Source organism: Scleropages formosus, chromosome 7, assembly GCF_900964775.1.
Source record: "Scleropages formosus chromosome 7, fSclFor1.1, whole genome shotgun sequence".
Classification (NCBI taxonomy): Eukaryota; Metazoa; Chordata; class Actinopteri; order Osteoglossiformes; family Osteoglossidae; genus Scleropages; species Scleropages formosus.
The window spans coordinates 27,619,838-27,646,217 of NC_041812.1; the positions used below are offsets into that span (position 1 = coordinate 27,619,838).

A 26,380-nucleotide genomic window follows, 5' to 3' on the forward strand; every position below is an offset into this window, starting at 1 on the left:
GTGATGAGCACGCGCTGCTGATCGTCATGGTAATATCATCTTTAGGGGATATCATCCACGTGACGTGTTGTTATAACACTGCGCAAAAACACGGAAGAAAAATCTTGCTGCTGTTTTGAAAAATACACTTTACTAACCTTGGCTTTTTTTGTTGAAATGGAGTTGCAAGAGTTGATTGAAATACTTTTCATTAAAAAAAATCCACGAATAGGTCCCCATAAATCATAATTTGAACTACAAAGCAATTATACTTTTTTATTGAATGAAAAATAAATTATAGAGGTAAAATAAAATCCTTGTCTTCCAGAGTATCCGTTTATTCAGCAAGCACTTTTTTTCCAAAGTGCCTTACAGTGTCAAGTTTGTACACTAATCTACTTAGAATGATGAGTAAATCATGTATCCAGCTGGGTCATATTTCACTGTAATTTATACAGCTGGTAATTCTTCAATTAGGGGTATGTACCTTGATCAAGAGTAGGACACAAAGCGCAGGAATGGATTTTGGATGCTACAATTACAGAACAATGGCTTTAACTATCATGCCACCTGCTGCCCCTATCAGGATGTTCACATTTGTCATGTCAAACAGCACAGGGTGTGTATTAGAAAACCCATCTGTAACCTGCTCCTAACCTCTGTAAGTATTCATTAATTGTGCTGTCCAGTACTGCTCTGTGTGTGGGTTAGAGATCACTGAGTATTCCACCTGTGGATCTCCATTCAGAAAACATGGGGCTGAAGGGCCCCATGTCCACGCGTCAGTCGGACTATGTAGAGCCTGGCTCCACGTGCGGTGCCAGTGAGATAACGCTTTAATGAAGGCAATTTAGTTTTAAAAACAGCAGATGAAGAGTTCAGATAAATGTTTCTATACTAACGTAACCATGGCACATTAACAATGTCCCTCAGGCCAAGAGAGACCAAAACATACATTCCCTCCCACCAGAAAACTACAGTTTCCTCACTATATCCATAGAAAACAAGCAACATGTATGAAGCAAACACTGTGAATGGTTTCTAACATGTTAATACAAAAATTTAACATACATTCAATTGTTTAGGATGTATCTAATGGCAAAAGCTGAAATTCAATTTTTATACATTATAATACATCCTGGCCTTTTCCTTTGCTGATCTTCTCCTTCCAGCTTTATGCCATTTTCAAAAAATTACAGAAAAATTTCAGGAAATATATTAACAAGTGCAATGATAATATTTATATTTGTCATCATCAAGCCCTCAGATTGCAATTTTACAATCTTATGCTCTAATGTGATATGATGAATTACAAATTCAGACTTGCTGCACAGATTACAAAATGAACCATCTTAACTTCTGAGTTTCCTTTACACATGGTGTACATTCTGTATCCTCAGTGTACTTTAGTAACATACCTGGTTACTAAGCACCTGTAAATTCATTTTGGGGGAAAGATGTCTATCAAATAAATACATGTATATGTAGATGTCACCTGGAAACCATGGACATATTACACTAGTTCTCAGGCTACTCAGTAAAATTAATCATTCTGCCAACAGTCTGAGAAGGGTGTTATACAAAAAATACAATTCAGCATTCTGTAGCGAAAGTGTGGTTAAGAATCTTATTTCAGTTATCTGCAAACTATCTTCAGCAGTTAAAACTGACCTCTTTTCTTGTTAATATGTACACAAAACACTTAAACTGTGGAAAAAAAAAAAAAAAATGATAAAGCAGAAGGTGTACGCAATACCAAAAACCTTTGTGTAGCTATAATCACAGAATACAGTTTGTTACATGTATACAAGTGTTACATGTAAACATAACTAAAACAATGAAATTTACTGTCTTACGGTGAAGTATGATGGGATATTTCTTCAGCTGTTCTATTAAAAAAACAGCTACACAAAGGAAGAATGAGTTTCCTTTAATAAATTAGTATCAAAAGTTGAGAACAAAGTTTTTGTGGCAATAGGTAATACACACCTTTATTTCTAGGACGAAATCTAAATCTAACAGCCATTTTAATGACTTGAAAGATGTTTGCATACATTTTACAATATGGTTTATCCTTTCTGTGACAAGGAAGATCTCACCTTCAGTTTTGCTATGGAATTTTCCTTCAGAGTTAATGTTTTTAGGGATCTACTTCAAGATTTTAGAAACTGCATATGTAAAAGATACAAAGGGCACATTTAATAGAACAAATCTCAGTAAATTAAGGACTTCTTAATGCCAACCCCAAACTCTGACATTGCACTGATCTAGTTCATATATTTCATCAGGATTGTTTCCAACACCAGCTGGTGTGAAGGCAAAGTGTTCTGCTGCACTCACAACACAAGTGCTGTCCACTGAAGCACAGTAGTGATGACTTCGTGGGCTGTTCAGCTGTCAAAATGTGCCACTGTTTTCTTACAAGGTGTGATGTACTCAAAAAAGGCTGCCACTGCAACCAAGAAGGAAAAAAAAAAAACATGAGAAAGATAAGATGAATGTCCTTGTACTGTGCAGCAGTTTAATTCCCATCTGTGTGGCAAGCCATTACAGAAATCCCCACTGAGACCATGCTGTATTGCTCATAGCCTGTGGCTTGTAAGAAAAATTGAGGAAAAACAAATGTTCCTTATCAAACAACATTTTTTTAAAAGAACAAAAAATTCAGTTCATATGCATATTTTGCAACAAAGAAAGATCAAATTCTATCCCCAAGATCAGGTTCTTGCTGAGATTGACTGGAAGCCTAGACAGGTAATCCATTTTGACTGCAGAAAATGACTCGTAAAGGATAAAATAAGGGGGGGAAAAAAAAAAAATCCTTCATTCCCTGTAAGAAATAAAAACACAAATAACAAAGGACTGAACTTTTAAATAATAGTATAAACAATATACCCAAGTAGAAATACTTACTGTACATTTACATTGCTGCCTGACAGCTTGAAATGTAATTTATAAAAACTACGAGTAATTTAAAAAATGATTTTGTGCACTAATCCATAATAAACATACCACTCTTCACTATTCAATCTCAAGACAAAATGTTTTTACATGTACATATCCTTTTCTACCTAAATTCTCAGTCTCACAAAGGTTCACAGCATGTCCATGGCTTGGTGTCGCTTCATCTCTGCACCATTTTTCATTGCCTTTTGATCTTCATCTGCAATAGCGGTGAATGGGGGGGGATGGACAAGAGAAGAAAAAGACATAAGTTCTGGGCAGGCGGTGAGATGTAGAGAAAGATATAGACAAACTCCCTCAAACATGAAGCAGCTGTTAATGACAATTATAGAAGAGGAGCATCTCTCATATCTGTACAAAATCCTGAAGGACTGAATCCTATGGGTCAAAAGTCTAAACTCACTATCATGTGAAAATCCACTGAAGAAAATTAATGAGAATGTGTCCCTGATGTAGATTGCCTTTCATCCTGCAGTGATCACATGCAGTTTGCTGTGGCCTGGTGGTAGTGTCAGGGAGACATGATGAACTGCCAATCTGGAACTGATTACACCACGGATACTGGCTAGCACCACCATAGGCACACAGCAATCAAATGTTGTTCTGCTGAAAACCATTAGTTTATCAGCTCTAGCATCACCTTGGAGGTGGCTTATGATGGCTTCACGGTGCTTAAAACATCTTTTTATGGGGCCGTGTGAGCTGCACCCGACAGCTTTCTCATGAAGGGTCAGGAAATAAGTGTTTCTACAAAGACAAAATGAGTCTCCTGTTCTTTGGTAATTGCAAAAAAAAAAAAAAACACCACCATTTCATAGCACTTTACATATGAACTGTTTAGTCATCATCAAAATAATCATCCCCTTCCCTAAGAAAAAGAATTCATTTAGAATGAATGTCCTCTCATCACACAAACATCTTCACAAACTGGAGGTTTAGCGGACTTGATGCCTGGCAGAGACGACATCCAGAATTTTCCTCAAGTAGGTCCATAAAAAGTGGAGAAGCACAGTTTTTCTCTGTTCAAGAGCCAGATCTCTGCTGTTCTATTACGGCTGGAGGTTTGCTCCACCGTTTCAAGTATGCTTCTACATTAATTAAATGTTGCTAACAAATGAGGTTACACAAACGGGTAGATGCAAGGAGTAAACTGCATCTGAAAAATACTAATACAGCAAAATACAACCAAAAAAAGTTTACCCACCAAGTACCATCACTACATAATTATGTAAAATATTGATTACACGTGAAAAATGAAACTGCAGAAGTAACAGCTTGTATGCTTTATAAAGCAAACGAGATGGAGTGCTAGGTGAAAAATACCACCATGCACACAATGCCACTCACTTTGACCATGTTGGGGGAACTCTGCAGGGTGCAGGTTCTTGTTGACATCCTTCTCCATAGGTTTTGCCAGGACTTGGATAGGTTTGAGAGCTGGCTGGTGTCCTTCATGTTTTACTTCCATACCACCAGTCTTTACACTGTCAGGAGCTGAAGAAAAATGGGCTAAGGCAGAGTCAATCAGCCATACATAATGCCAGTTGGGAGAAGTCGTGGCTAAATCTTAAATAACTAAAAGGTTCAGATCCCAGAACCTATGAGTTTTAATGCAGAACAGCAGGCAAAGCAAGGAGACAAACCAAGGAGTACAGGCATACAAGTCAGCTGTGCATGGTTAAGCTTACTGACATTGTCTACATCCACTGAAGGAACGCTAAAGACATGCTGTTTAAAAGAGAAGTGGGTACTAAAGATGGGCAAACTACTCTCTCACCCTTTATCTGTCCATGCTCCTCCTCTTGTTGCTCTACATAAGCATCCTTCTTAATACCCAGTATGGGCTTGTTGTCCAAGACCAGTTGATGCTGCTGGAGCAACTGACCCTCATGGTCACCCCCATTGCCAGCCCCTTTCTCTAGCTTAGTGTCCACTGTTGGGTGAAGTATCCCCTTTCCCTTCTGGGCACTCAAAGGGTCTCTGGGGAGGTCTATCCCATGTCCAGGGACATCAGCTCCTGGCTTCTGTACCATGACTGCTCCATGACCCTGGAACTGCATCTGGGTTATGGCTGGTTTCTTCAGGGCTGGGAGGATAAACAGAACTGACCTGGTGACCCTCTGATGTAGTCATAAAAGAATCACTGTGAACAGCTAAATATCACACATGATGTGATGTGTGTGGCTCTGGAAAGGAGAGGCAGAGGGTGGCCTACCAAACTGGACATCTTCCAATTTTCCCACTCCATTGTCCTCAATACCAAGCATACCAGTGTCTCTGACAAGCCTATCAGATTCTTTTTGGGGCACACAGGAGGTGGAAAGAGAAGCAGTTAGGCTAAGGTTACAGCTCTGCACAAAAACAAAGTACCTGGAAGAACTTCATTAAACCAAATATTTTGCCAAAAGAGGTACTGCTTTGATTTCACTAAGTAATATATCCAAGCAAAACAAGTTACCTTTCACATTAGGAACATTCTGCTGATTCCTGGCATCCTCTGGGTGTCCTCCTACTGCTGCCACACCTTGATTATCCAACAAGTTCTGCTGAAAGGGAAAGCAGCCAAGCTTAAAAACAAATAAAGTACAACCACTGGTACATTACCATTTAAGGAGTGGGATCTTCACAGAATGATTTCAGCCAGTGAAGAAACCCAGATTACTACAGTAAACCATACACCTTTGGAGCCCATTAATAAAAATAACCATTAATCAAAACAACAAAAAAGTAAAAGAGGCTGTACAAAAACACCTTTCAGACAACAAATGGGTTTGAGAAACAAACAAGCCAAAGGAGAACTGATTAGACACAAAAAATGTTTTTCACCCTTAACCACAACAAATCGCACAATAAAAATGTGTCAGTTTGAAAACAAAGTGATATTTAAACCAAATGACACATTCAAACCTTGAGAACTGTGAGAGCAGTTGTGCACAGTGACAGACACTAGGTGGCAACACCTCAATGAGAAAGGATGTGCTGCACACTGTGGACACTGAACTGTTGCAGCTCAAGTACAATGATGTTCATGGAACTACTAATAACTCAAGATTCAGGAAGTGGACTTTTTTCCCCCTCTTTTTTTGCTTTCAACCAGTGGCCCACAGAACCCTCACCTTCTTCAGCTTCACCAACTCCTCTTCCAGACTCTTCTTCTGTTCCATGTGAACCTGTTGCAGTTGGATGATTTGCTGCTTGCACTGTGAGCTGGCGCATGTGGAAAAAAAAGACATGTATTCATGCACCAGGCGCAAACACACATACATGAGTGAGCACACAAACAAAGCAGACAGAAACTGTAGCCAACACCAAGTTGCTAAACAGGGATTCCACTGTAAATTAAAGCAAGCAGAAAGGTTTAGTTGCTGAGAATGCTTCCCCCTTACTTACCTCTCATATTCAAGTTTCTTCTGCAGTGTGGTGTTTTTCTTCATCTCATGAAGCTGGCTCTCTTGTTTCATGAACTCATCCCTCAGCTCCTTTAGCTGCTCTGTACACACAGAGTTTCCCCAGTGTCTCAGTTTGTTCTACATGGTGCACAGTAATCTTTAACGAGCAGTAGCTGTTCATTGTCCTTACCTTTCAATCTCTGGATCTCTGAAATGTGTGCTTGGGATTCACTCTGAATTTTCATCTTAAGAGAGGAAAAAAAAAGAAATATGATTTTTAAAAAAAAGTGCCACCCAGTCAATTCCCTGCCCAACCTCAAATTATTACCTTGCCAACCCAGTTCAGTAGGATTCTTGTGTTGACTTGGTTCCCAGGCAAGGTGAAGGCAAGATAACATGAAGTAAAAAAATTCATTCACCTCAGTATTTGCATACAATTATACCACAACAATTGTGGTTTTCCAGAAAAGTTACTGAAGCAGGGGAGCTAGGACATATAGGAGAGGACTGCTGGAAGGATTGACAGTAACTAACGTTTCAAAGTCTCCTTTAAGATTTTGAGACCAAGCTGGTGTCAAGAAGAACAGGAAGAAAAATCAAGTGTCACTTAAAGAAGTTAATCATTGCTGGATAGTGTCCCAGCACAAATACATTTATTCATTTAGCTGACACTTTTCTACAAAGCAACTTACCAGTGTTAACATATTTACAATTATTTACCCATTTATACAGCTGAGTAATTTTACTGGAGCAATTCAGGGTAAATACTTTGCTCAAGGGTAATACAGCTGGAAATCAAACCTGTGACCTTTAGGTTGAAAGGCAGTAGCGCTAACTACTATGCTACCAGCTGCCTAAATGCATGCCATCTTCCTTTTTCCATTGTAAGTGATCTTCAGGGAGGAGAAGGGGGGGGGGGGGGAAGTGCTACAATAGCTTGGCACCCTCGAAGCAAGGATCAGCTGACAAAGACAAACATTTAAACATTCTGGCTGCTTCAGACTTCTTGGGCCCTTATACAGATATATTCTCCTGAGAAATCCTTTCTGGTTTGTTCATATCCAGAACTGAATATTGGAATGCACTTTTTACAATATTTTTCCTTATATAGAGTAATTTTCTGTAGGATAGGGTACATTGTGTAATTTTCACTAATCCTAAAGTTAAAGACCGGGGCAATACCAAATGCAGGTAAGGAATGTCAAGAGAATTCCAAGAAGAGGCTCAGGCATGATGTCTTTATCCATGGTATGTACTCTTAAAATGTTCAGAAACACCTTCTTATATGAGGCTGGAACTGTTACAGCAAACAAGAATCAAAGATGATCATCTGTATAACATAATGTGTAGTGTTAAAATGTAATTTAGGTTGTAGTAGTCATTGTTTGGACTGAACTGTTTTAGGTTCAGTACGAGGCAGAGTTATCTTCATATGCAGGACACTGTTCGGAACAGTCTTCTGTTCAGTCAAGGCAAAATTCCTGACTTGACCCAACACATAAATCACATGGGCAAATGAACATCAAGATGATTACTGTAAGAACATAACCTGACAATGTGCCATTTCAGCATAACTTAACAGGGTAAAAACTCTAGGGTGCATGGCAGGAATAATAACAGAAGGGACAAGCAAATGTATTGTTCTTTACAACACCTATACTGTCTGCTTTGACATAAAATGAACACCAAACTGATCTGTCTGATGTGTGAACTTCCCTGAGTGATACTCATGACAAAAAAAAAAAAAATCTCAACTTAAACACCAGTAAAAAGGCCAGCTAGACTTCCCTAGGGCAGTGTCATAACTCAGGCCTACCATGGACAGTTATGGATATAACTAGTATTGAAGACCTTGCGTGTGCATGTGTGCGCGCGTCTGCATCCTGTCCTGGGTGTGTCCCCTCCCCTTCCAGCCTTACGCCCTATGTTGCTGGGTTAGGCTCTGGCTCCTCACAACCCCACTTGGGACAAGCAGTTTCAGACAATGTATGTGTGGTGTGTGTGTCTTATTGTACAGGGTGAGCCTCAAGAGTACGATTTCCATCTGAGGAAGGAGCTTTGGATTTGTGGTGAATCCGCAGGTTCCTCTGAACACAAAGGGGAAGAGCCGACCGGAAGCGCTGAGGCGAGCGCACGGACACCCGTGGCACCTGTTGGAGGGGCGCAGCCGGCTCACATTTAACTGTTCAAACATCCTGCTCTTGTGCTCCTTCGCGGATGCAATAATAAATGAGCACAGCAGCATGTGAGCTGGGGTTAGCTTAATGTGGACAAACAACCATAATACAATACAGAGGCAAATACCTGAGCTGACGAGTGCTGAGGAAACAGCTTAGTAAAGTTAACGATAGCCTGCGACAGTTCTGGGCCTGAGTGAGGCACCAGAGGTGTCAGGCTCGCAAATCATGTCGCTCTTACGCGTTCAAGAAGTGTTTCCAGCCCCTCTCCTCACCTTTTCGTCCGCGCACTTCTTGTTCTGCGCTTCGAGCGCGCGCACGTTCTCTCGCACGCCCTCGTAGTCGCTCTGCCGCTTGTCCGCCTCCTTGCGCTGCGTGTCCACCTGCGCCACCAGCTCAGCGTTGCGCTTCTCGAGGCGGCCGCGCGCCGAGTCCGTGCGGCGTGCCTGCGCCTGCGCCTCGGCCAGCTCGTCCAGCAGGCGCGCGCGCTTCCTCGACAGGTCCCAGCAGTTGAAGGAGAGGAAGAGCACGAGCGCCGCCAGCGCCAACGCGACAAAGGGCGGGAAGCGGAGCCCCCTGCGACCGCCGTTAAAGCCCAGCATCCTTGAGGAGCGCGCAGTCAGTCCAGCGGCTCGAGCTTGTCGGCTATCTGTTCTTAACACTTTTACCTTCCCTCCCAGTGACAGAGCTACCTGCGAGTTGTCATTTTCCTACACACTACCTAGCGCCTTGCAGTCTCTCTTGAGTTTTTCCTTCACTATTAGTGCCCCCTCTGTAATTCAGATGTGATCCAATGACAGCCTGAAATTCAACTATCACCTTAAACACACACGTATATTATTTGCACTCCTCACCATCTTAAAATGTCCCGTCATTCACCCATCCATGACGAACAGTTAACAGTTGAGCCCACGTCTAGCTGTACTTTATTCGCAACGGAAGCAACACCAATTTAAAGATAAAAAGACAAAAGGAACTCGCAGCTTCCTTTTTTTACATTCAGACGCGCTGTTTCTCACTGCGAACTGTGCTGCTAGGAACAACCACTTTTGTACACTAAGTCCGATGTCATTGAGGAAAAGACCAGAGTAACTCGCGTAATAAATCCGTCCGTGTCCTTAAATTTCTAATAGAACGAGAACATCCTTGTATTTTTATACTCCCTTTTATCTTGTAGTCTTCCACTCTTTCTTTGGCGGAGGTGTTTACAGCCAGACATCTGAAATGCTGTCTGGCACATTAAACAAAATGGTAAAAATATATACGTGTACGTATGTCTAAAATGATAACGCGGCAACTTATTCCGCGCCCCCCTTATTGGATGTACTGACGTCCTCACCAAATCCAGACGCGAGGTTTCGATCCAACGCGCAGCTCACCCGCAGGCTGCTCAATTAAGGAAACCGAACAATCTCAAAATCCAATCAATAGACACGTCGGAAGACCACAGGCGTCTCCAATTGGCCAACTCTAAAGGTCCCGCCTGCAAAATGAAAGCAATTGGAGCGGCTTCGTGATGGGCGGAGCTGCAGTGCCACTCAGCGCAGCCTGTTTCTAGTTCCGCGTTCGTAGGCAAGGCAGCGTCTGCCACATCCCACACCCCGCAGTGTGCCGAGGGACCGGGCGCGCGCGCGCGCGCGCGCGCGGCCCCTTCTGTGCCTCGCGCTGCGCTCAGCCAATCCGCTGGATGCCTGGCTGAACGGCTAAGGCCACTAGGTTCGTTCATTTCAGCCGACGGCACCGTCACTCTCGGTCACTCTTCATATTGTTCTATTACCGACGCACCAACTTAACCATTAATTAGAGCAAACTGCACAAAGTGATAATGTATTACTAACCAGCAAAATAAATAATAAAATGCTGCTTGGATGGGGAGGCGCAGTGGGTTAGGCTGGGTGCTGTTCTCTGGTGGGTCTGGGGTTCAAGTCCTGCTTGGGGTGCCTTGTGACAGACTGGCATCCCATGCTGGGTGTGTCCCTTCCAACCCTGCGCCTTGTGCTTCCGGGCTTGGCTCTGGCTCGCCGCAACCCTACTTCAGATAAGCGACTTCAGTCAGTGTGTATGTGTATGCATGCATGCGTGTCTGTGTGCTTGCATAGGGCCTTCAGTGTTCTTACCCCCTGGCAGTGAAAACAGGGAGTCCTGCTTGTGAAGATCACGTGGCGGACCGACCGGATGAACTGCAGTATTTCACATTTTGCCTACATTACACTGAACACAATGACATAGAATGCATGGCTCAGTTTTTTTTTAATTTTGACACATGGACTTCAGAAGGGTTTCTTCAACCCAACTGCCAGGATAAACTGGCTTTTCCAGTAGCAAGAAAGCTGAGAAATCGGACTCCTTTTGTTCCTGCATCTGCTGTTCAGCCTCATACAGTTGTACGTCCTCTTACACCCTAAACGAGGATCAGCAGCTTCGTCGAAATTGCTTGCTGTGATCTTTTCCATCGACTCCGTGCCAAAGAAAAGAGGAGGGTAGTGGAGCATGGTAGCCGAGAAATCAAAATGCTTCGGAAACATTATTTACTCAACGAAATGTTTTTTAAGAGTACATGTGCACACTTGAAATATTTTGTATCTTCCTTGAATATGCAGTAATTATATTTGTCTACTTTTTTAAAAAACACATTAACAGGAAATGCTACAGTTTTTCAGTTATTTCTAGGAGTGGAAAGATAATTAGAACCACACAATGTAAAAAGTTTTCTTTTATTATTGTAACACTGATTAAGAATTGCAACACACTGCAGTTAAATAAATAATCTGAAGTTTTGAATCCTATTGTATCGGTCAGCAGGTTGAACTCCTACAGTTAAAGCCCCTGCTCTTGAGGGGCTCACATTCACAGTTGCATAAAAAGTTCCTTTTTCTATTTAAAATTTCATATAAAATTCTAAGATTTCCCTGTTAGATTGACCTAAAAAGTCCTTAACTTTTTTTTTTTTTTAAACCTCACTTTGTTTTGTACATAAGGTAAGAAGGGCAAACGTCCCATGAAGGCAGATATTTGGGTGTATTTGATCAGTACAAAGAACCTGTTACTCTCCCAGATGTTCTTGCTCCATCAGGGTGGTCCTCTGTGGATGAGAGACTTGATCATCGCACAATGTTGTGCGACAGAGATCTTTCGTGGATGGAGGTCAGTGCAAGTGCAGGGACCGTCAGAGGTCAGAGGATGGTCTCTCGGCACACGCTGACAAGCCGCTGAGGTCGGTCGGACAGCAGGGCCCTAGACGTGGTGGAGCTGCCATGGGTACCATTGCGAGGACGGGGATGGCGCAGGGAAGTGGATGGAGAACTCAGAGCCCCGCAGCTACGCAAGTGTAAGTCGTCGCAGTTGCGCTTCCTGGAACTCTGAGGACCTGGAGGTGTTTGCTTCATCGCCTGGAGAAATAACAGATTAAAGAAAAGTCATCAGTTATTTATTCTGTTGTTGAAATGTTGGCTCAGTCAAAGGTCTCTGAATTAAGAAACTTTTGGAGCATAGCTTCAGTCTCACCCGGTCAATTACGTTGGCACTGAATATGGCCTCTTCCATGTGCCTCTCATCAGACTTGATGACAAACTTGATGCTGTTGACCACCTGCTGGACTTCTGGGGGAAGGCTGCAACTAGAGTGCTCCAGGAACTTGGCTACCAAGATTTTGGTGTCCTTGTAGGTCTTGAAGTCGGCTAGCGAATGCGGCCGCTCCTTGGAAACTGTCTGCATGGCTACAGGCTTGAGGCGGATGTCCACTTTCCCACCCTCCCTCCGCTTCCTGCGGCTAAGGGGACTGTGTTTGCTCGAGTCCTGATAGGAGACCACCACTGCTGTGTGCTCTGGGCAGGCCACTGAAAATGAGCAGTGCACGTCAGCCTTTCAGGTTCAGCACATGCGTGAAAACGTTTCAGCTGACTACGTGAAGAAGGCGTGCCCACGGAGGTCACGTGCCCATGGCTAAAGCTGCCTGGGTTGTTACCTGTCTCAGGTGAGGTCTGTGGGGAGTCTTCAGGTGGTGGATTACGAGCAGAGGCAGTTCCACAGCCATCGCCTTTTGGGCAGAGACAGATAGGAAAGGATAAATAGCCTGGCAATAAAAAGCAGAGTGACATCCTGCTTAGCCTTTCAGACAAGTGGGAGAGACAGAAATACCAACAGTGATTCCGATCACGATCTACGGCTTACTGGAAAAAAAGGGCAGTGTAATTTTCAGTCACAGACACTCTACACATTTTATGAGGCACACAGTTATTTTGGATTCCTGTCCAAATATTCATTTCTGAAGCCACAAGGATATCAGTACATGCTGTGAAATATACATTTGTATCTCCTAAGTGTCTTTGCAGCATTTGGGACCTGGGTGGCCTGTTATTGATGCACATTATACATAAGGGAGACTCACGTACTTCGAGCCATGGAGGTACAGGAAATAGGGTCACTGGTGGAGCGCACGATTCGGGCCAGCTTCGAGTAGCACCTGCCCGACCGGCGGGGGTTGGGTCGGTCGGAGGGGGAGGAACTGCTGAGGGCGGAGCTAGAGGGGGGCTGCGAGGCCGAGGATGATGAGGAGGGTGACCATACACTGAAGCACAGCTTGTGACCGCAAGGTCGGGGGGGCGGGGAGGGGGAGGGACAGGCAGAGGGACTCGGAGCAGAGTCGGTCACCGCTGGAGCGGTAGAAGCAGAGGCAGAGGTGGAAGGAGAAGGCAGGGAAAGAGCTAGTGTCCTACTGGCTTTCTCTCTGGAGTGTGTGGGTGTGACTCTGGCTGGCTCCTCCGTCTCCAGCGCGCTGATGTTTTCCGAAGACCAATCGGGGGAGCGGTCTTGGGTGCAGTTGGTGACAGAATCCTGAGTCTGGGAGGACTCGCTGTAGCCACCATCGGCGTCCTCGCCGCGGTGAGCACAGTGGACAGGGCCGTGGTGCCGAAGTGAGCAGCGGGCGCTGTGCTCCAGGCTCGTGCAGCTGCCATCGGTTGGGGCGGTGCGCATGGTCCCATAGGGTGAGGAATCGGAGGTGGAGTGCAGGGAGCCCAGGTCCTCTGAAGAGCAGCTACGATACGGCACGTCTGCCACCTCGGACACGATCAGCGAGGCACTGTCTACCGAAGCTGCAAGGTCAGGCCACAGCCGTAAGGGTCAGCGTACATCCCGCATGCTTCAAATTATCACCTGAATTGTCAGCACATCCTTCAAGTTACAGTACGTAGCCCTAAAGTGTAGCTAACAGACAATTCAGTAACAGAACTGGAACTTTTTACTGGCATATTTCTCACAGGGGTTTACTGAAAGGAGTGGACAGGGCTGACAATGAAAGAAGGGTGACAAAGGACACAGGGGGACGATGCAGAATCCACCCTTGTGAGCTCAGTTGCCCTCACCCTGAGTGCTGAAGCCAGCTGTTGTGTTTGGCTCACAGAGGCTGGACTCCGTGGCCTGCTGCTCTAAGCTGGTGGTGACCTGCAGGGGGCGACACGCGCACACAGGAAAACACAAACTTCCGCTTACTGCATTGAACGTATTGCAGCTGCCTTTTCAGTGTATCGTTTCCATGCATCCCTATCAAGTATTTGAAAATAGCAGAGCAGAGCAATTTTCCATAAGCAAATGCAATGTTATTTTTCCCGTTAAATGAATGGACCTTTCACATTTTCAGCTGGACGGAGGGCAGAGCTTATCTTCTTGAAAATATACAGTCAAACATAGGACTTTGTGTCAGAAAAAGGAGAGGCTGACAAAAAGGTATTTGTTCTCCAGTTCATGCAGTCAAAGAGTGCTGCATGGCCTCACCTGGCTAGCTGGAGTCTGCCCCACCACAGCTTCATACGGTGGGGGCAACTCAGAGGGGTAGAGGGTCCCTGGGCTATTGATTGTGACACCATAGATGGTACTGAAGGGGGAGTGGGGAAAGTCCAGATGCAGACCCCTGTAAGAAAGAAAGAGACACACTGGTGAAACTGGCCCCTCTGACATGCAGAGAGGCACGGTGAGATGCATAGGCCATCAGTGGTGTCTCAGCTGGCCAAGGCCAATGCATTCCTGTGACATTGCCATGACTGCCCTCAGTGCAAAGCTTCGCTCCGCCTGCTGACATCCTCCAGCTGGGGACAGCAGGAGAGCACAGCGGCAACACACGAGAGATACGTATTTACATTTATGCCTTCAGCTGACACTTTTCTCCAAAGTGACGTACAATGTTGAGTTATTTAGTTATTTATCCATTTACACAACTGGGTCAGTTCTGCTGGAGCAATGTAGGTTAAATACCTTGCTCAAGGGTACTACAGCAGGTGGTCAGATTTGAACCGGAGTCCATCAAGTGGAATGCAGCAACTTTAACCGCTGTGCAACCTGCTGGTCCTAGTTATATCATTATATCATTTTATAATTTATTGCTTTTATTTTCCCAGCAGATGCTTTTACTCTTGAATACCATGACCAATATCATGTAAACCCTTACCCAGCACACTGCCTGCTGCTGCTCCTCTCTTTCATCAAATGGTTCTATGACAGTGGCTTCACAAGAACATAAATCAAAACGTTTGTTAAAGTATTGTGGCTGCACTGTACTGTGTCTTTGACCGGTCCACAAACAAGGTGGGTCCAGCCTAATCTTTTCCCTCAGCTGACCTGTGATAAAAACTGGTCCTCCAGGCTCTATGTGCAGCTGACAGCAGGTTTTCTGAGCTGGTGCGGACAAACAACTGGCTGGTATGAGCGAGAGACGTAGCGGCACTGCGGATGTGCAGGCACCACCACGCCGGCTTTGATGCAGCATTATACCGCAGCTCAGAGCCTTTAGGCTGGACTGCGATTCATATACACTGAATAAAGTGTAGCTAGAGCAAGGAAAGGAGAGACACTGGACAAGAGGGGCTTGGGAAGGGTGTATCACTGTACCTCTGTGTGTCCATGCCGGGGGTGCAGGTGTACTCCGGAGGATAATAGGGTGGTGGGGGGATAGGAGGGATGAACTCGTCAAAGTCGAGGGTCTGGTGCAGGAAGGATCCGTGAGGGGGCATGCAGTCGGCATTCAGGGCACGGGATCTGTGTGGCATGAACTGGTACAAAGGGGAGGGGGGGGGGGGGGGGGGTCACCAGAGAGACTGACTGACAGGTTTTATCCTGGCAACAAAGAAAGGAGCTCCTAGCGATTGCATTTCTGATTTGAGTGAACAGAGTCATTATCTGTAAGCATGCTTCATCAGCGTTGGCGAATTACAAAAATATCAGCGGTGATAGCACCGCGAGTGCCGCCTCCCGCCCCTGCCCTGTCACAGGCAGAGAAACAGACAAGGTAAAAAAAAAAAAAAAAAAAAAGAAAAGAAAAAAACTGCTCTTTAAAAGTGGAGGATAAAAAAAGCTACGTATGATCAAAACAAACTGCAGAAACAAGCACAAACTAGGGATTACGTGTTGAAAGACAGACGCTTACAGAGAGAAATGCCAGAGAACGCCGGCGATGACAACAGCAGAACGACGCTGTGAAGCGTGTTTATGTTTGAAGGCTTGGATGAGCACATCGGTTTACAATGCAGCTCTGCTGTCTTTTTGTGAAACGGCGCCGCTTCTTGCATTGCTTTCCTCACAATGAGCCAAATGGCACCAGCTCAGATTGTCTGATCTCTCCTGGACCTCGGCCTACTCGCTCTCAGGCGTCGCACACTTCTGTCACTCAAGATTCAAGAAATTCTAGGTTATGCGTCCTGCCTGCTTTTGGCACCGAGTTTGGATGTGTCTTTTTTAACAATCCCTGCTCATTGCTGCAAAATGCCCTATTTTACTGCATCATGTAGCAACGACCCCATCTGCTGCATTGTTCGCTGCTTATTCTGCAACGAGAGACACTTTACAAGACGTTCAGTAAAGGAACCAAACAAGGTTGCTCTGACCTCACGCTGATGAAGTTGGGACTGAAGGTACACAGTTGATGCCATTAATTCCCCTGACTTTGACAGCACTGCAATAGACTGGCACAGGTCCGTGGAGGGACCGAGCTGCTGAAATAACTGTCAGTGCTCCGACTGCTCGCAGAGCCACCACACCCCCCGAGAGGAAACAAACCTTCACCTGCAAAGTGGAGCTACAGTTTCTGCTGGTAAAACTCAGCTCCATCAATCACAGCCTTTGGCATTCACTGATCCCATCTACAAGGCGACACAATTTACTGCGAGCGCCATAAAATGAACAAAGTGTACTCGTATATACTATTAAAATTTTATGTTCGCGGAACTTTATTACCCTATAATCGAAAGGTCTCGCTGGCGAACGTGGGTGGACGTATTAAATTGGTGTCAGTGACATCTGTGTTCTCCCCTGCTCTCGTCCTTAAAGCAGAGCATACAGGAGATAACCTGTCAGCTGTCATCATGTTTGATGAATCGATGTGCTCTAAGGCCTTGGGAAGCCTGTGGACGTTCTCAAAGACCGTTTTAATTTCCCTAGATGACTCAAAAGCATTGCAACCTGGAGCTTTTAACCTGGAGGTTGATTCACTTCCAGTGAGGAGGAAGGAAAAAGGTCATTTTAAGGATGAAATGTAATTTGGGAAGAACCAAGCCAGAAAAATTCTCTAAAATCCTCAGCGGTCCCATCAGAGATGGAGACTCTCTCTCTGTTTTAGGCACTCACATCCTCAAAAAGAGACTCAGCACTGCTCCTTTTAATCTCCTTTTACATATTCAGCACCTCAGTGATGGTTCTGTAAAAAAAAAAACCATTAGTGCCGATCCCTGCGAATATACTGTAGCAGCGGAAGCAGAGACTACATGTGAAGCGCTGAGGACAGGTCAGGACTGGTCACAACCGTGACAAGATCACGAGATGTGACCAAACTCACCATGTGCAGCACATCGGTGGAGACCATCTGCATGCAGCACATGGCTGTGGCCAGAGCGCAGACGATGGTGGAGACGACATTTAGAGCACAAACGCTGAACAGCAGCTCCTGCCAGGGGGAGAGGAAGCGAGGGAGAAGAGGAGGGTGGAAGAGGAAAAGGGAGGGAGAGAGACACCATTTGCTCTTGTTGTAGGGAAGGAAGGGTTTTATTTTTAATCTGTGAGCAGAACTATACTTGAGGTGATGAAGACACGTGGGAAGGAATGAAAGAACAAGAACAGGGTCAGTTAGTCCACAAACTTCCACACACACAAAAATAAAATAAAACCTTACTGGGCACAGCCACTAAGGTGATGAGAAAGAAATAAAAAGATGATCAAACTGACATAAGTTTATGTGTAATTCCAACCAGTACCATGAACTGGTCCTACACATGTAAGAATCACACTAAGTGACACTAAATCTTACATGTCAAAACTGAAACTTCATACACAACACTTTTCTCCAAAGTGACTTCCAACATTAATCCAACTACAGTTATTTACCCATTTATACAGTTGGACAATTTTAGTGGCACAGTTGAGGGTTTATATTTATTCAGCTGACACTTTTCTCCAAAGCAATTTACACTGTTAAGGTTACAATTCTTTACCCATTTATACAGCTGGGTAATTTTACTGGAGCAACTGAGGATAAGTACCTTGCTCAATGGTACTACAGCCAGAGGTGAGACTCAAACCTGCAACCTTTGGGCCCAAAGGCAGTTGTTCTAACCACTACGCTACAGGCTGTCTCCTGTAAGGATCTTGTTCAAGGGTACTGCAACTGAAAGGGGATTCGAACCTGCGACCTTCAAGTCAAAAGGTAACAGCTATAACCACTACACCGCCAGCCATCCCTTTATTATTTATTTCTTTATATTTTATTTAGGTGTGGTGTGTATTTAAGTGTATGTATAACTAACTGTATTATTATGTGATTCAATAAATTTCTAGTACAGGTACAGTATATATTCATTTTCACAGAAGTTGTCGCGGGCCGCATTACATGCAACGACGAGGTGCACATCGCACACCTCCAACTTCATGAGGAGAGCACAAGGAGCGGAGTAACTTGTATTCTCACACACACACACACACACACACACACACACACAGTTTCTGAACCGCTTGTATTCTCATCTACCTCAGTTTGAGAAATTCGGTACCTTGTATGGACAGCGGCCCTCACGCCGGAGACCGAGCTGTTAATTAATACTGGACTGTACGGTTTCGGAGGGTACTGACCTGAGAAACCACTAGCACAATGCCTACAAATGTCCTTTTGACATCTCTCTTTTAGATGTGTCCTGCATATAAAAGCCTGCGAAAAAAAAAAAAAAAAGTCTGTCTCTGCGCTTCTCCACCTCAGTAGCAAATACTCACAGCAACGGCACGGAAACCTCTGACGGTTTTGGCTGTCAGGTGGGGAGCGTGACTCCCATATCGCAGATGCATAAATAACTTGAGTGAGGAAAGCTGCGCAGACGGTGGCGTGGGAGAGAAGACGTCTCTACCTGGGTCGTCTGATGTGAGCGGCGGCTCGGCACAATCTGCTGCTTTCACAGACCTCCTTCGACTGGATATGCATAAGAAGCACTTCAGCATCGCTCTTCCCATTAAAGAACCTCTCCCGCCACATGCATACATTACACATCAATGGCGCATATCCACCTCTAATTTCACCTCACCATATCATAAGGTTGGTCTACAGGCTCTTTTTTCTCTTGTAACAAGCGGTGCCTTATTCATGCAGCATTTCAAAACATCTGGCCCCCAGGTGTGAGTGGATAAATAAATATGGTGTCCTCCAAGCAAATATTTTTATACATATTTCAGCAAAGCTGTCAGAAGTGAGCCCGTGACTAACCTTTGGGCACATCAGTATGAGACTTGTTGGCGGGCCGGCGTGCTGAACATCTACCGAGCCCTTTCCTGCGACAAGCCGCAGGCTGAGCTGCTTATGAGGCGTGGATGTGAACGAGAACCGCGGCGCGCGCGACGAGCAACCGGGCATCCTGGAGCAACGCAGGGAGCATATTAGTGCTAACAGTAGCTGGGGAAACAAAGAGTGCAAACAAAAGGGAGTGCAGCGTGCACGTGCAATTATCTTCAGCAACAATTTATCTGCAGATTTGCTTCAACCCGATGAGGATTTCAAGTCTTAAACAAAGAAACAAACACACTGTCTGAAGCTGCTCATCCCAAGTAGGGTCACAGCAAACCAGAGCCTAACCTGGCAACACAGTTTGTAAGGCTGGAGGAGGAAGGGACACTACCCAGGATGGGACTCCAGTCTGTCACAAGGCACCCCAAGTGGGACTCAAACCCCACACCCACTAGAGAGCAGGCACAAGCCAAAACCACTGTGCCACCGTATCCCCCATCTTAAACAAACCAAAAAATTAAATGTTATTGCAGCAAATGTTGATCGTAATGTTTTTCCATCTCAGAAATTGTGTCATACTCCAGTTCTCTCTCACTAAGTGTCTGTCGCGTAGAAGGGCGTAACAGGGAGAAGATAATGGGAGACAGATGGAGAAACGCGTTCTCACCATGAAGGACAATACCTATTAAGCTTCTAGAGATTAACGCCTTTGACAGTTATTCTCGGCATATGACTTTGACCACACGCAGCAATTTCACAGCAACCTTTAGCAGCTCCACAGAAAGAAGTACAATTATTTTTGAGACAAAAAAAAAAAACATGCTTTTAATTCCAGATTCCCATAATGAAAATGCTAAAGTAAAATGCCACCGGGCGCTTAAAACATGGTGATCAATAAAAAAAACAAAAAATGAGTGTTGTCTCTTTCTAGTAATGTATTAGCCAGCATTTTAATTCCACCACATAGTATTGATGTAGCAGTGTCAGAGACTAAATCCCACACAGCGCCTTCCTGCCAATGAACGCGAACCCGGAGCTTTGGAACGAGACCAAGGGTTCATGGGGCGTCCCTGGTTAGGCGCACATCTAGTAAGAGAAAACACACGGCTTCTGTTTCCTCTGAGCAGTGCTCACTGCCCCCGAGTGTCCTGGAGTTTAATGTCTACAGCGGCTTCGCAGTCGTTGCTTTCATCTGGTGCTGAGCACAAGATCCACGCCGCCTACCGAGACCTCGGTTTCTTATGATACTGTGAAAATGTACACAGAGACACCTCTTCAACACTTCAAGGCAGATGGGGGATGTAAGACCAAGCAGTACCTTGCTTACACAGCGGGACAGACCTGCTCTCACTTCTTTCTCTCACTCTCTGTCTCACACACACACACACACACACACACATTCAAGGGAATCTCAAACTACAGAATATGTCTCTCATGCAAGCAAACACAACATCAAAGTGTAAAAGAGCTACAGAGCCATTGCAGAACACCCTGCTGATGCTGGAAAGAGGAGAAATGGCACGAAAGCCGTGGTGCGGTGCAGGACAGGGGCCCACCTTGAGGCGCAGCCGGATGGTGTTGCAGTCATGCAGGGGGTTCAGCTTTAGGGTCTCGCCCAGGTTGGTACAGCCCGAGCTCCTCTGGTGCAGCTCACAGCACAGACACACCCCATCACTGTCAAATTTGATCTGTTGGAGGAGAAAAAAGGACCATCTGATGAAGTCACATGGTACGGACGGGCAGTCCTTTACGTTTTTAGGGGCAGCAGGACCAAAGGTCGTGACGAACTGTGCCCCTAAATTACTATTATTAATTTAAGTGACACCTCTGTCCAAGGCAACTTAAACGACGTTTCTACAAGGTACTCACATCTGTCAGCTAAAACACGCAACTCTCCTACTGCTGTTTTCATTTCCACACCTATTGAAGGAACCAGAACGTCAAACGTGACTCATTACGTTTATTTATCGAGCTGATACTTTTCTCCAGAGCAACACTGCACATCTTACAATACTTCATGCATGAATGGGTAACTTTCCCTGGAGCAATTCAGAGTAAGCACCTTGTTCACAGACACTACAGCAGTAGAGGGGATGTGAACCTGTGACCTTCAAGTCCACAGACAGAAGCTCAAACCAGTACTCTATATGTTGCTCTGACTAAGGGGCCCCTCACGATTTCCAAAGTAGGGGATTATACTGGGGTGGTTCACCGTACCTTCCTCCACACGTCTTTAGACTGATGGGAGAACGCGCAAATTCGGCAAACGCTGAGCCACATTCGACCCACATCCAAACTCGAGGCCCAGCGGCCTTCCGATACAGCTAAATTGCTAAGAAATTCAAAAATTAACCGACATCCCCCTGCGCGCGTCACTTTTGACGAGAGTCTCATAAGCAAATATATACCAGCGGGTACGCGGACAAACATCGCGCCGCCATTAGAAACAATTTTCTCTTTTCATGCCCTTTTATCGGAAGAGCAGATCTGTTCTGCAGTACAACAGACACCAGGCATATGTTTTGCCAAGTGAGATTAATCTACACAATTGTGTAAAAATGCAGCAATTCAAACAAGACAGAACACCTGGTGGCCTATATACAGGAAAACGACGGTCGCTCGGGGGCCTTACAGTCAAACAGCGATCCTCCTGGCATTCCTCTGTAATCAGCGGAACCACAATTAAATGCAAAATGTCCTTCTCCATACAGTCTTTATTCCGCTGCTGGGGCCAATCTGCTCAGATCACCTGACACCTGCAGGGACACCACCACTCTTGATTACTGCGTGTCACAGCTTGCTGGGTGACACAGCCCTGTGGGGAAAGCGGGAAAGGACACGCTGTCTGCCGTGGCCCGAACACAAGAGGAAGCATGCGGGATTTTCTCAGGAAGTGGCAGACAAATTACTCCATTAGTATTTCAGTCACTGCAAGAACATCCAGCGGGAGGTGGGGGGGGGTCTTGTCTCAACACCAGCCCATGTGTGACAGTAATAGAGACAGACTTCCCTGCTTTAGGACCAGCTAGGACCACACTCCTGGTGGTCTCTAGCAGCTGCTGTCCTCCCTGCCATGGGTTTGCCCGGGCCTTCTGTGCTCCTCCAGTGGCAATGGACACGTTCCTGTTCTTCTCCTCGCATTGGCCACCTTTCTTTACCCTCTTCACTTCTCAACCTCTCCACAACTCGCTCATTTCACCTACTTCATTGGCTAAGAGCCTGGGAGTGATCGACTCAAGTCTGTCTTTCAACATATCGAAGCTAAAACTCTGTCCTGCAGATACATACGTAACATTTGCAGGATTTGCCCTAATCTCACAGCCAACTCTATGCAACTCATGGTCTGCGCCACGGGGACATTGCGTCTGGTCTACTGCAACTCTCTCCTGTCTGGCCTTCTGGCCTCTGCCATCATACCTCTTTAGCTGATACAGAATGCTGTTGCACACGTTGCGTTTGATCTGCTGAAGGGTTCCCATGTATCACCCCTCCTCATCTCACTCCATTGACTTCCTATAGCTGCCACATCAAATTCAAGACTCTGTTTACTGCCTACAAAACCATCAACGAATTTGTTCCCTGATACCTACAAGACCTGATAACTTACTACACCCCAGTCAGACTGCTATGCTCCTCCACCTCCTCCTGCTTGGTGGTCTTATGCACAAAAGGTCTGAATAAAAAGTACAAAAATTTTGTTCCCAATATGGCAGAATAACCTCCCTCTCTCACTCATAACAGCTGAATCTCTCTCTACATTTCAGAAGGTTCTCAAAACTCACCTCTTTCGGACTCATTTGTCCCCTGATCTCCTCGTGTGCCCGATAAATGTGTACTACGTTATTTGTGTAATAATTTTGAAAAAACCTATATGGAGCTACTTGTGTAATGTACACTGGTTTATACAGCGATATGTGACAAATTGACTGTACTCAAGAATAACATGTTGGCATCCAAATCTTTCCTTATATTGCACTATTTCTATTGCTCTCCGAGATCTACGTCACTTTGAAAAACATCACCAAAGTGAATAATTGTAAATCATTTCTGTTGGCTCAAAGGCATCATGGACTTAGACCAGATAATGCAAGCCCTCATTGTGTGTGCGCAAATATATATGTACGTGTGAGAGAATGCCTTTGTGTGTGTGTGTGCACTACACCTGAAAACTGTTATTCCTGCTAAGTAATAAATATTCAGAAACTAATTCCGCTTCCGTGGAACAAAGTCCATGCATCGGTCATCATACACCTTAAAAGCAGCATTTAAATGATGTGACACAACTAGTGACTGACATGTAGAATAACCTCTTTGTTTTGTTTCACACAATTGGTTCTATTTAAAAGTTTTAATGAACGCTCTTTACATCAAGTAACCTTCAGGGGATTAGTGACACAAAAAGTCACTGTTTTGCAGTCTGTTATAAAACAGGCGGCATGAATCGCTTTTGACAACAATGAGGTGCTATGAAAGAGGTATTGTTGTTTCCATGGAAACTGCCCATATCCTCTAACAAAACGCTTGTCTGTTTTTCGTATCGTCTATTATGTTTTTACTTAAAGAAGCACAAGCTATATTATCAGCTCATTCAGAATATCCAGACTATAAACAAAAACATCAAACAAAGAAAAAATTATTTGGAATGACAATCACCAACTGCAGGCAATGATGGTGATGGTGATGATCAAGTCGAGAATAGGCGACTCCCCTACGTCACTGTTCAAAGGAACGACGATACTGGATGCATAAACAAAGTTAATTAAAGCTTGCTATTATGAATAATGAAGAAAAGGAATCCATTGTGTCCCGAGAGCAGCACAAAGTACATAGTGGGGTACCGTACAGTACGGCCTAGAAATGGCCCACAGAGTGACTTCAACTCAACGGTACTTGCTCTGTCTCATAACTCGCGTACAACTCGAACCTGACTCATAGCAAGCACTCGAGTGCTTTCCTAGATACGGCGGGGAATGGAAGTGGTTTATCACTTACCGTTGCCTTTTCCCACGCATATCTAAGGGTGCAAACACGGGAAGAACACGCAAAGTCTGCACATCCTGAGCTGGATTCAATATGCACGGAAGAAAATATTAACATAAACCTGTGCAATGGCACGTGTGACCCTTACAGGGCAACACTTGATCAAAATAGCTTCCGCAAGCACAGGTACATATGTAAATGAGTGCAAGTATGTAGAACTAAGCTATTTTAGTCACTTGGGATAAACTTCTCTGCTAAGAATAGAGATTTTAAAAAAATCAGCAATAGAACAGGCAGTTTGTACAGTTAATTCCATACAGAGTCCATAGTGTCATTTTACCTACATTTATACAGACATCCCCCGCTGGTTAGTCCTTGAGAAGGTGTTCAGATGGGAATGGGTAACATGGGCAGTGGATTCTGCCAGTGGAAGCTGAAGCCAGTTCCTCTTCCCAGTCTGAAGCCTCCCCAAAGAGCCACGACATGAGGAGCGGCATTTAAACGTGAAAAGTTCACCGAAAAGGGCACGGAGCAGCACGGTGGCGAGTCTCTGTTCACAAGCCACAGCTGCTCTCCGACAAGAGAGAGAACCGCACTCTAATTGATGTAAGCTGAAATCCTTTCATAAAACATGGCCCTTATTGAGGGCATAAAAATAATTTGTGCTAAGTTGCTATTAAAAAGAAATTTAGAAAATGAAATTAAAACTTGCTGATGAATAGTAGGGCTACAGCAACGAGGTCAACTCCTTTAACAATAATCAGAGGCAGTGAAATAAGCCCAATTTCAAAGGTCAATTGCTAGTTTTCTCTTTGCACGTCCACGAGTATATATAGAGAGTTTAATATTCCACATTGCTGAGATAATTAAAATGTAATAATGTGAGGGGCAGAATCAACATGATCTCTGACACTCTTCAAAGCGACCTCAGAACTCTCTGTAACATGCAACGAAACCCAAGCGGTTCGCCACACGTGCATATGCAGAGGTGCAGGACGTGACACACCACCCAGACGCACACGAGGCTCAAATGAGGCCTACCGCCACGTTGGCCGAGCACCCTGAAGCACCCCTGGAGATGAAGCCAATGTGCGTGCGAGAGGAGCACCCCTCTCCCTGTAGCCTGAACTTGCATCGCTCTCAGAGGTCAAAGGCCCTCTGCGGCCGGCTGTCTCCAAGATGCCAAGTCACGCGGCACGCCACTGACCTCCCATCATTCTCTGACACTCTATTAAAACAAATGAACTGGGAGCCCCAGGCATGTACTCTAATGTTTGCATTTTGTAACCCTGCTGCGTTCAGGGGTCCCCCTCTCTCTCTCTTTTTTTAACGATCGCCCGAAGTGTGGCGCGGTTGCCAGGATACTGCAAGTGTTCATTTCCTCGTCCTTACCTTCGACATATGGCGTGTGACCCCCATGTGCCAGGCAAAGCCAGCCACTGATCGCAGTGATGCTTGGGAAAGGATTCAAATAAGCTGGCCTATGCCTCAACAAAGGGAAATATTATTGACGGTCCAGCTGCACGAATGAGAAAGTTGTTCCCCAGGCGCCAGAGGTTTCATTTTTTGATAATTGCGTTGCGAGCCCTGGTGCCTAACAGAGCAAGAGTAAAGCACTTAATCATAATATTGGCCAAGGACTATACTGACAGGCGCTCATTTTCATTCACAGGTTCCAGTAGTTGGTGCACTAATTAGAAACATATGAAAGACCTCAGGGTGCACGGAGTAAGACCAGAGTACCACATTACTACCCACACATGGCTGGCTGGGACCAAGAAAAATTGTCCAGCAGGTTCCTGTAGTTGTGCCTGTAAGTATGGATTCCTGGCCTCAGGGATGGACTCGTGGATTTGTAACGGAGAGACCGAGAACACTGCAAAAGGAAGGTGCCGGAATCTGTTATCGCCCACCAGGTGCTAAAAAATAACTTGATAAAACAAACTATATGGGAATTTTAATAGAGCTTCTCGACAGATTATTCCCCTATATCATGCAAGGTACTCGGAAAAACAATATTAAAAAAATCTATATTTTTTCCATGTAAATTTTTTCACAAAGCCCAACCAGCATACTTGCCGCCAGCACCCGTGTCTGAAGGAAATGCCTTTTTTCCAGGGTAAATGAAACCGTGGCTTTAGGAG

At 44.9% G+C, this 26,380-nt stretch overlaps 2 protein-coding genes across 4 annotated transcripts in view; both read right to left on the bottom strand.

The window, feature by feature from the left end:
* Positions 1–1,847: 1,847 nt before the first annotated feature.
* Positions 1,848–9,903, bottom strand: LOC108931148 (protein CASC4-like). Of its 3 annotated transcripts, none has more exons than XM_029253277.1 (10): positions 8,785–9,903; positions 6,523–6,577; positions 6,334–6,433; positions 6,060–6,150; positions 5,402–5,486; positions 5,159–5,239; positions 4,721–5,029; positions 4,291–4,437; positions 3,051–3,142; positions 1,848–2,809 (listed from the first exon to the last, which is right to left on the bottom strand). In XM_029253277.1, the coding sequence occupies exons 1-9, from the start codon at positions 9,109–9,111 to the stop codon at positions 3,075–3,077; spliced, it is 1,263 nt and encodes a 420-aa protein (XP_029109110.1). In that variant the 5' UTR covers positions 9,112–9,903; the 3' UTR covers positions 1,848–2,809; positions 3,051–3,074. The 3 variants fall into 3 exon arrangements, with proteins under 3 accessions (XP_029109110.1, XP_029109109.1, XP_029109108.1); XM_029253276.1 differs by having other exon boundaries at positions 1,848–2,431; positions 5,402–5,489; XM_029253275.1 differs by having other exon boundaries at positions 5,402–5,489.
* Positions 9,904–11,353: 1,450 nt separating this feature from the next.
* The window catches only part of LOC108931163 (protein FAM189A1-like), an 82,656-nt gene continuing 67,629 nt past the window's right edge, over positions 11,354–26,380 (bottom strand). Inside the window, exons 4-12 of the mRNA XM_018746780.2 lie at positions 20,813–20,944; positions 17,331–17,438; positions 15,392–15,552; positions 14,282–14,417; positions 13,873–13,951; positions 12,901–13,602; positions 12,474–12,545; positions 12,014–12,345; positions 11,354–11,898 (exon numbers count right to left, since the gene is read on the bottom strand). Coding sequence (XP_018602296.1) covers positions 11,683–11,898; positions 12,014–12,345; positions 12,474–12,545; positions 12,901–13,602; positions 13,873–13,951; positions 14,282–14,417; positions 15,392–15,552; positions 17,331–17,438; positions 20,813–20,944 — 1,938 coding nt within the window. The 3' untranslated portion in view covers positions 11,354–11,682. The remainder of the gene's footprint in view (positions 11,899–12,013; positions 12,346–12,473; positions 12,546–12,900; positions 13,603–13,872; positions 13,952–14,281; positions 14,418–15,391; positions 15,553–17,330; positions 17,439–20,812; positions 20,945–26,380) is intronic.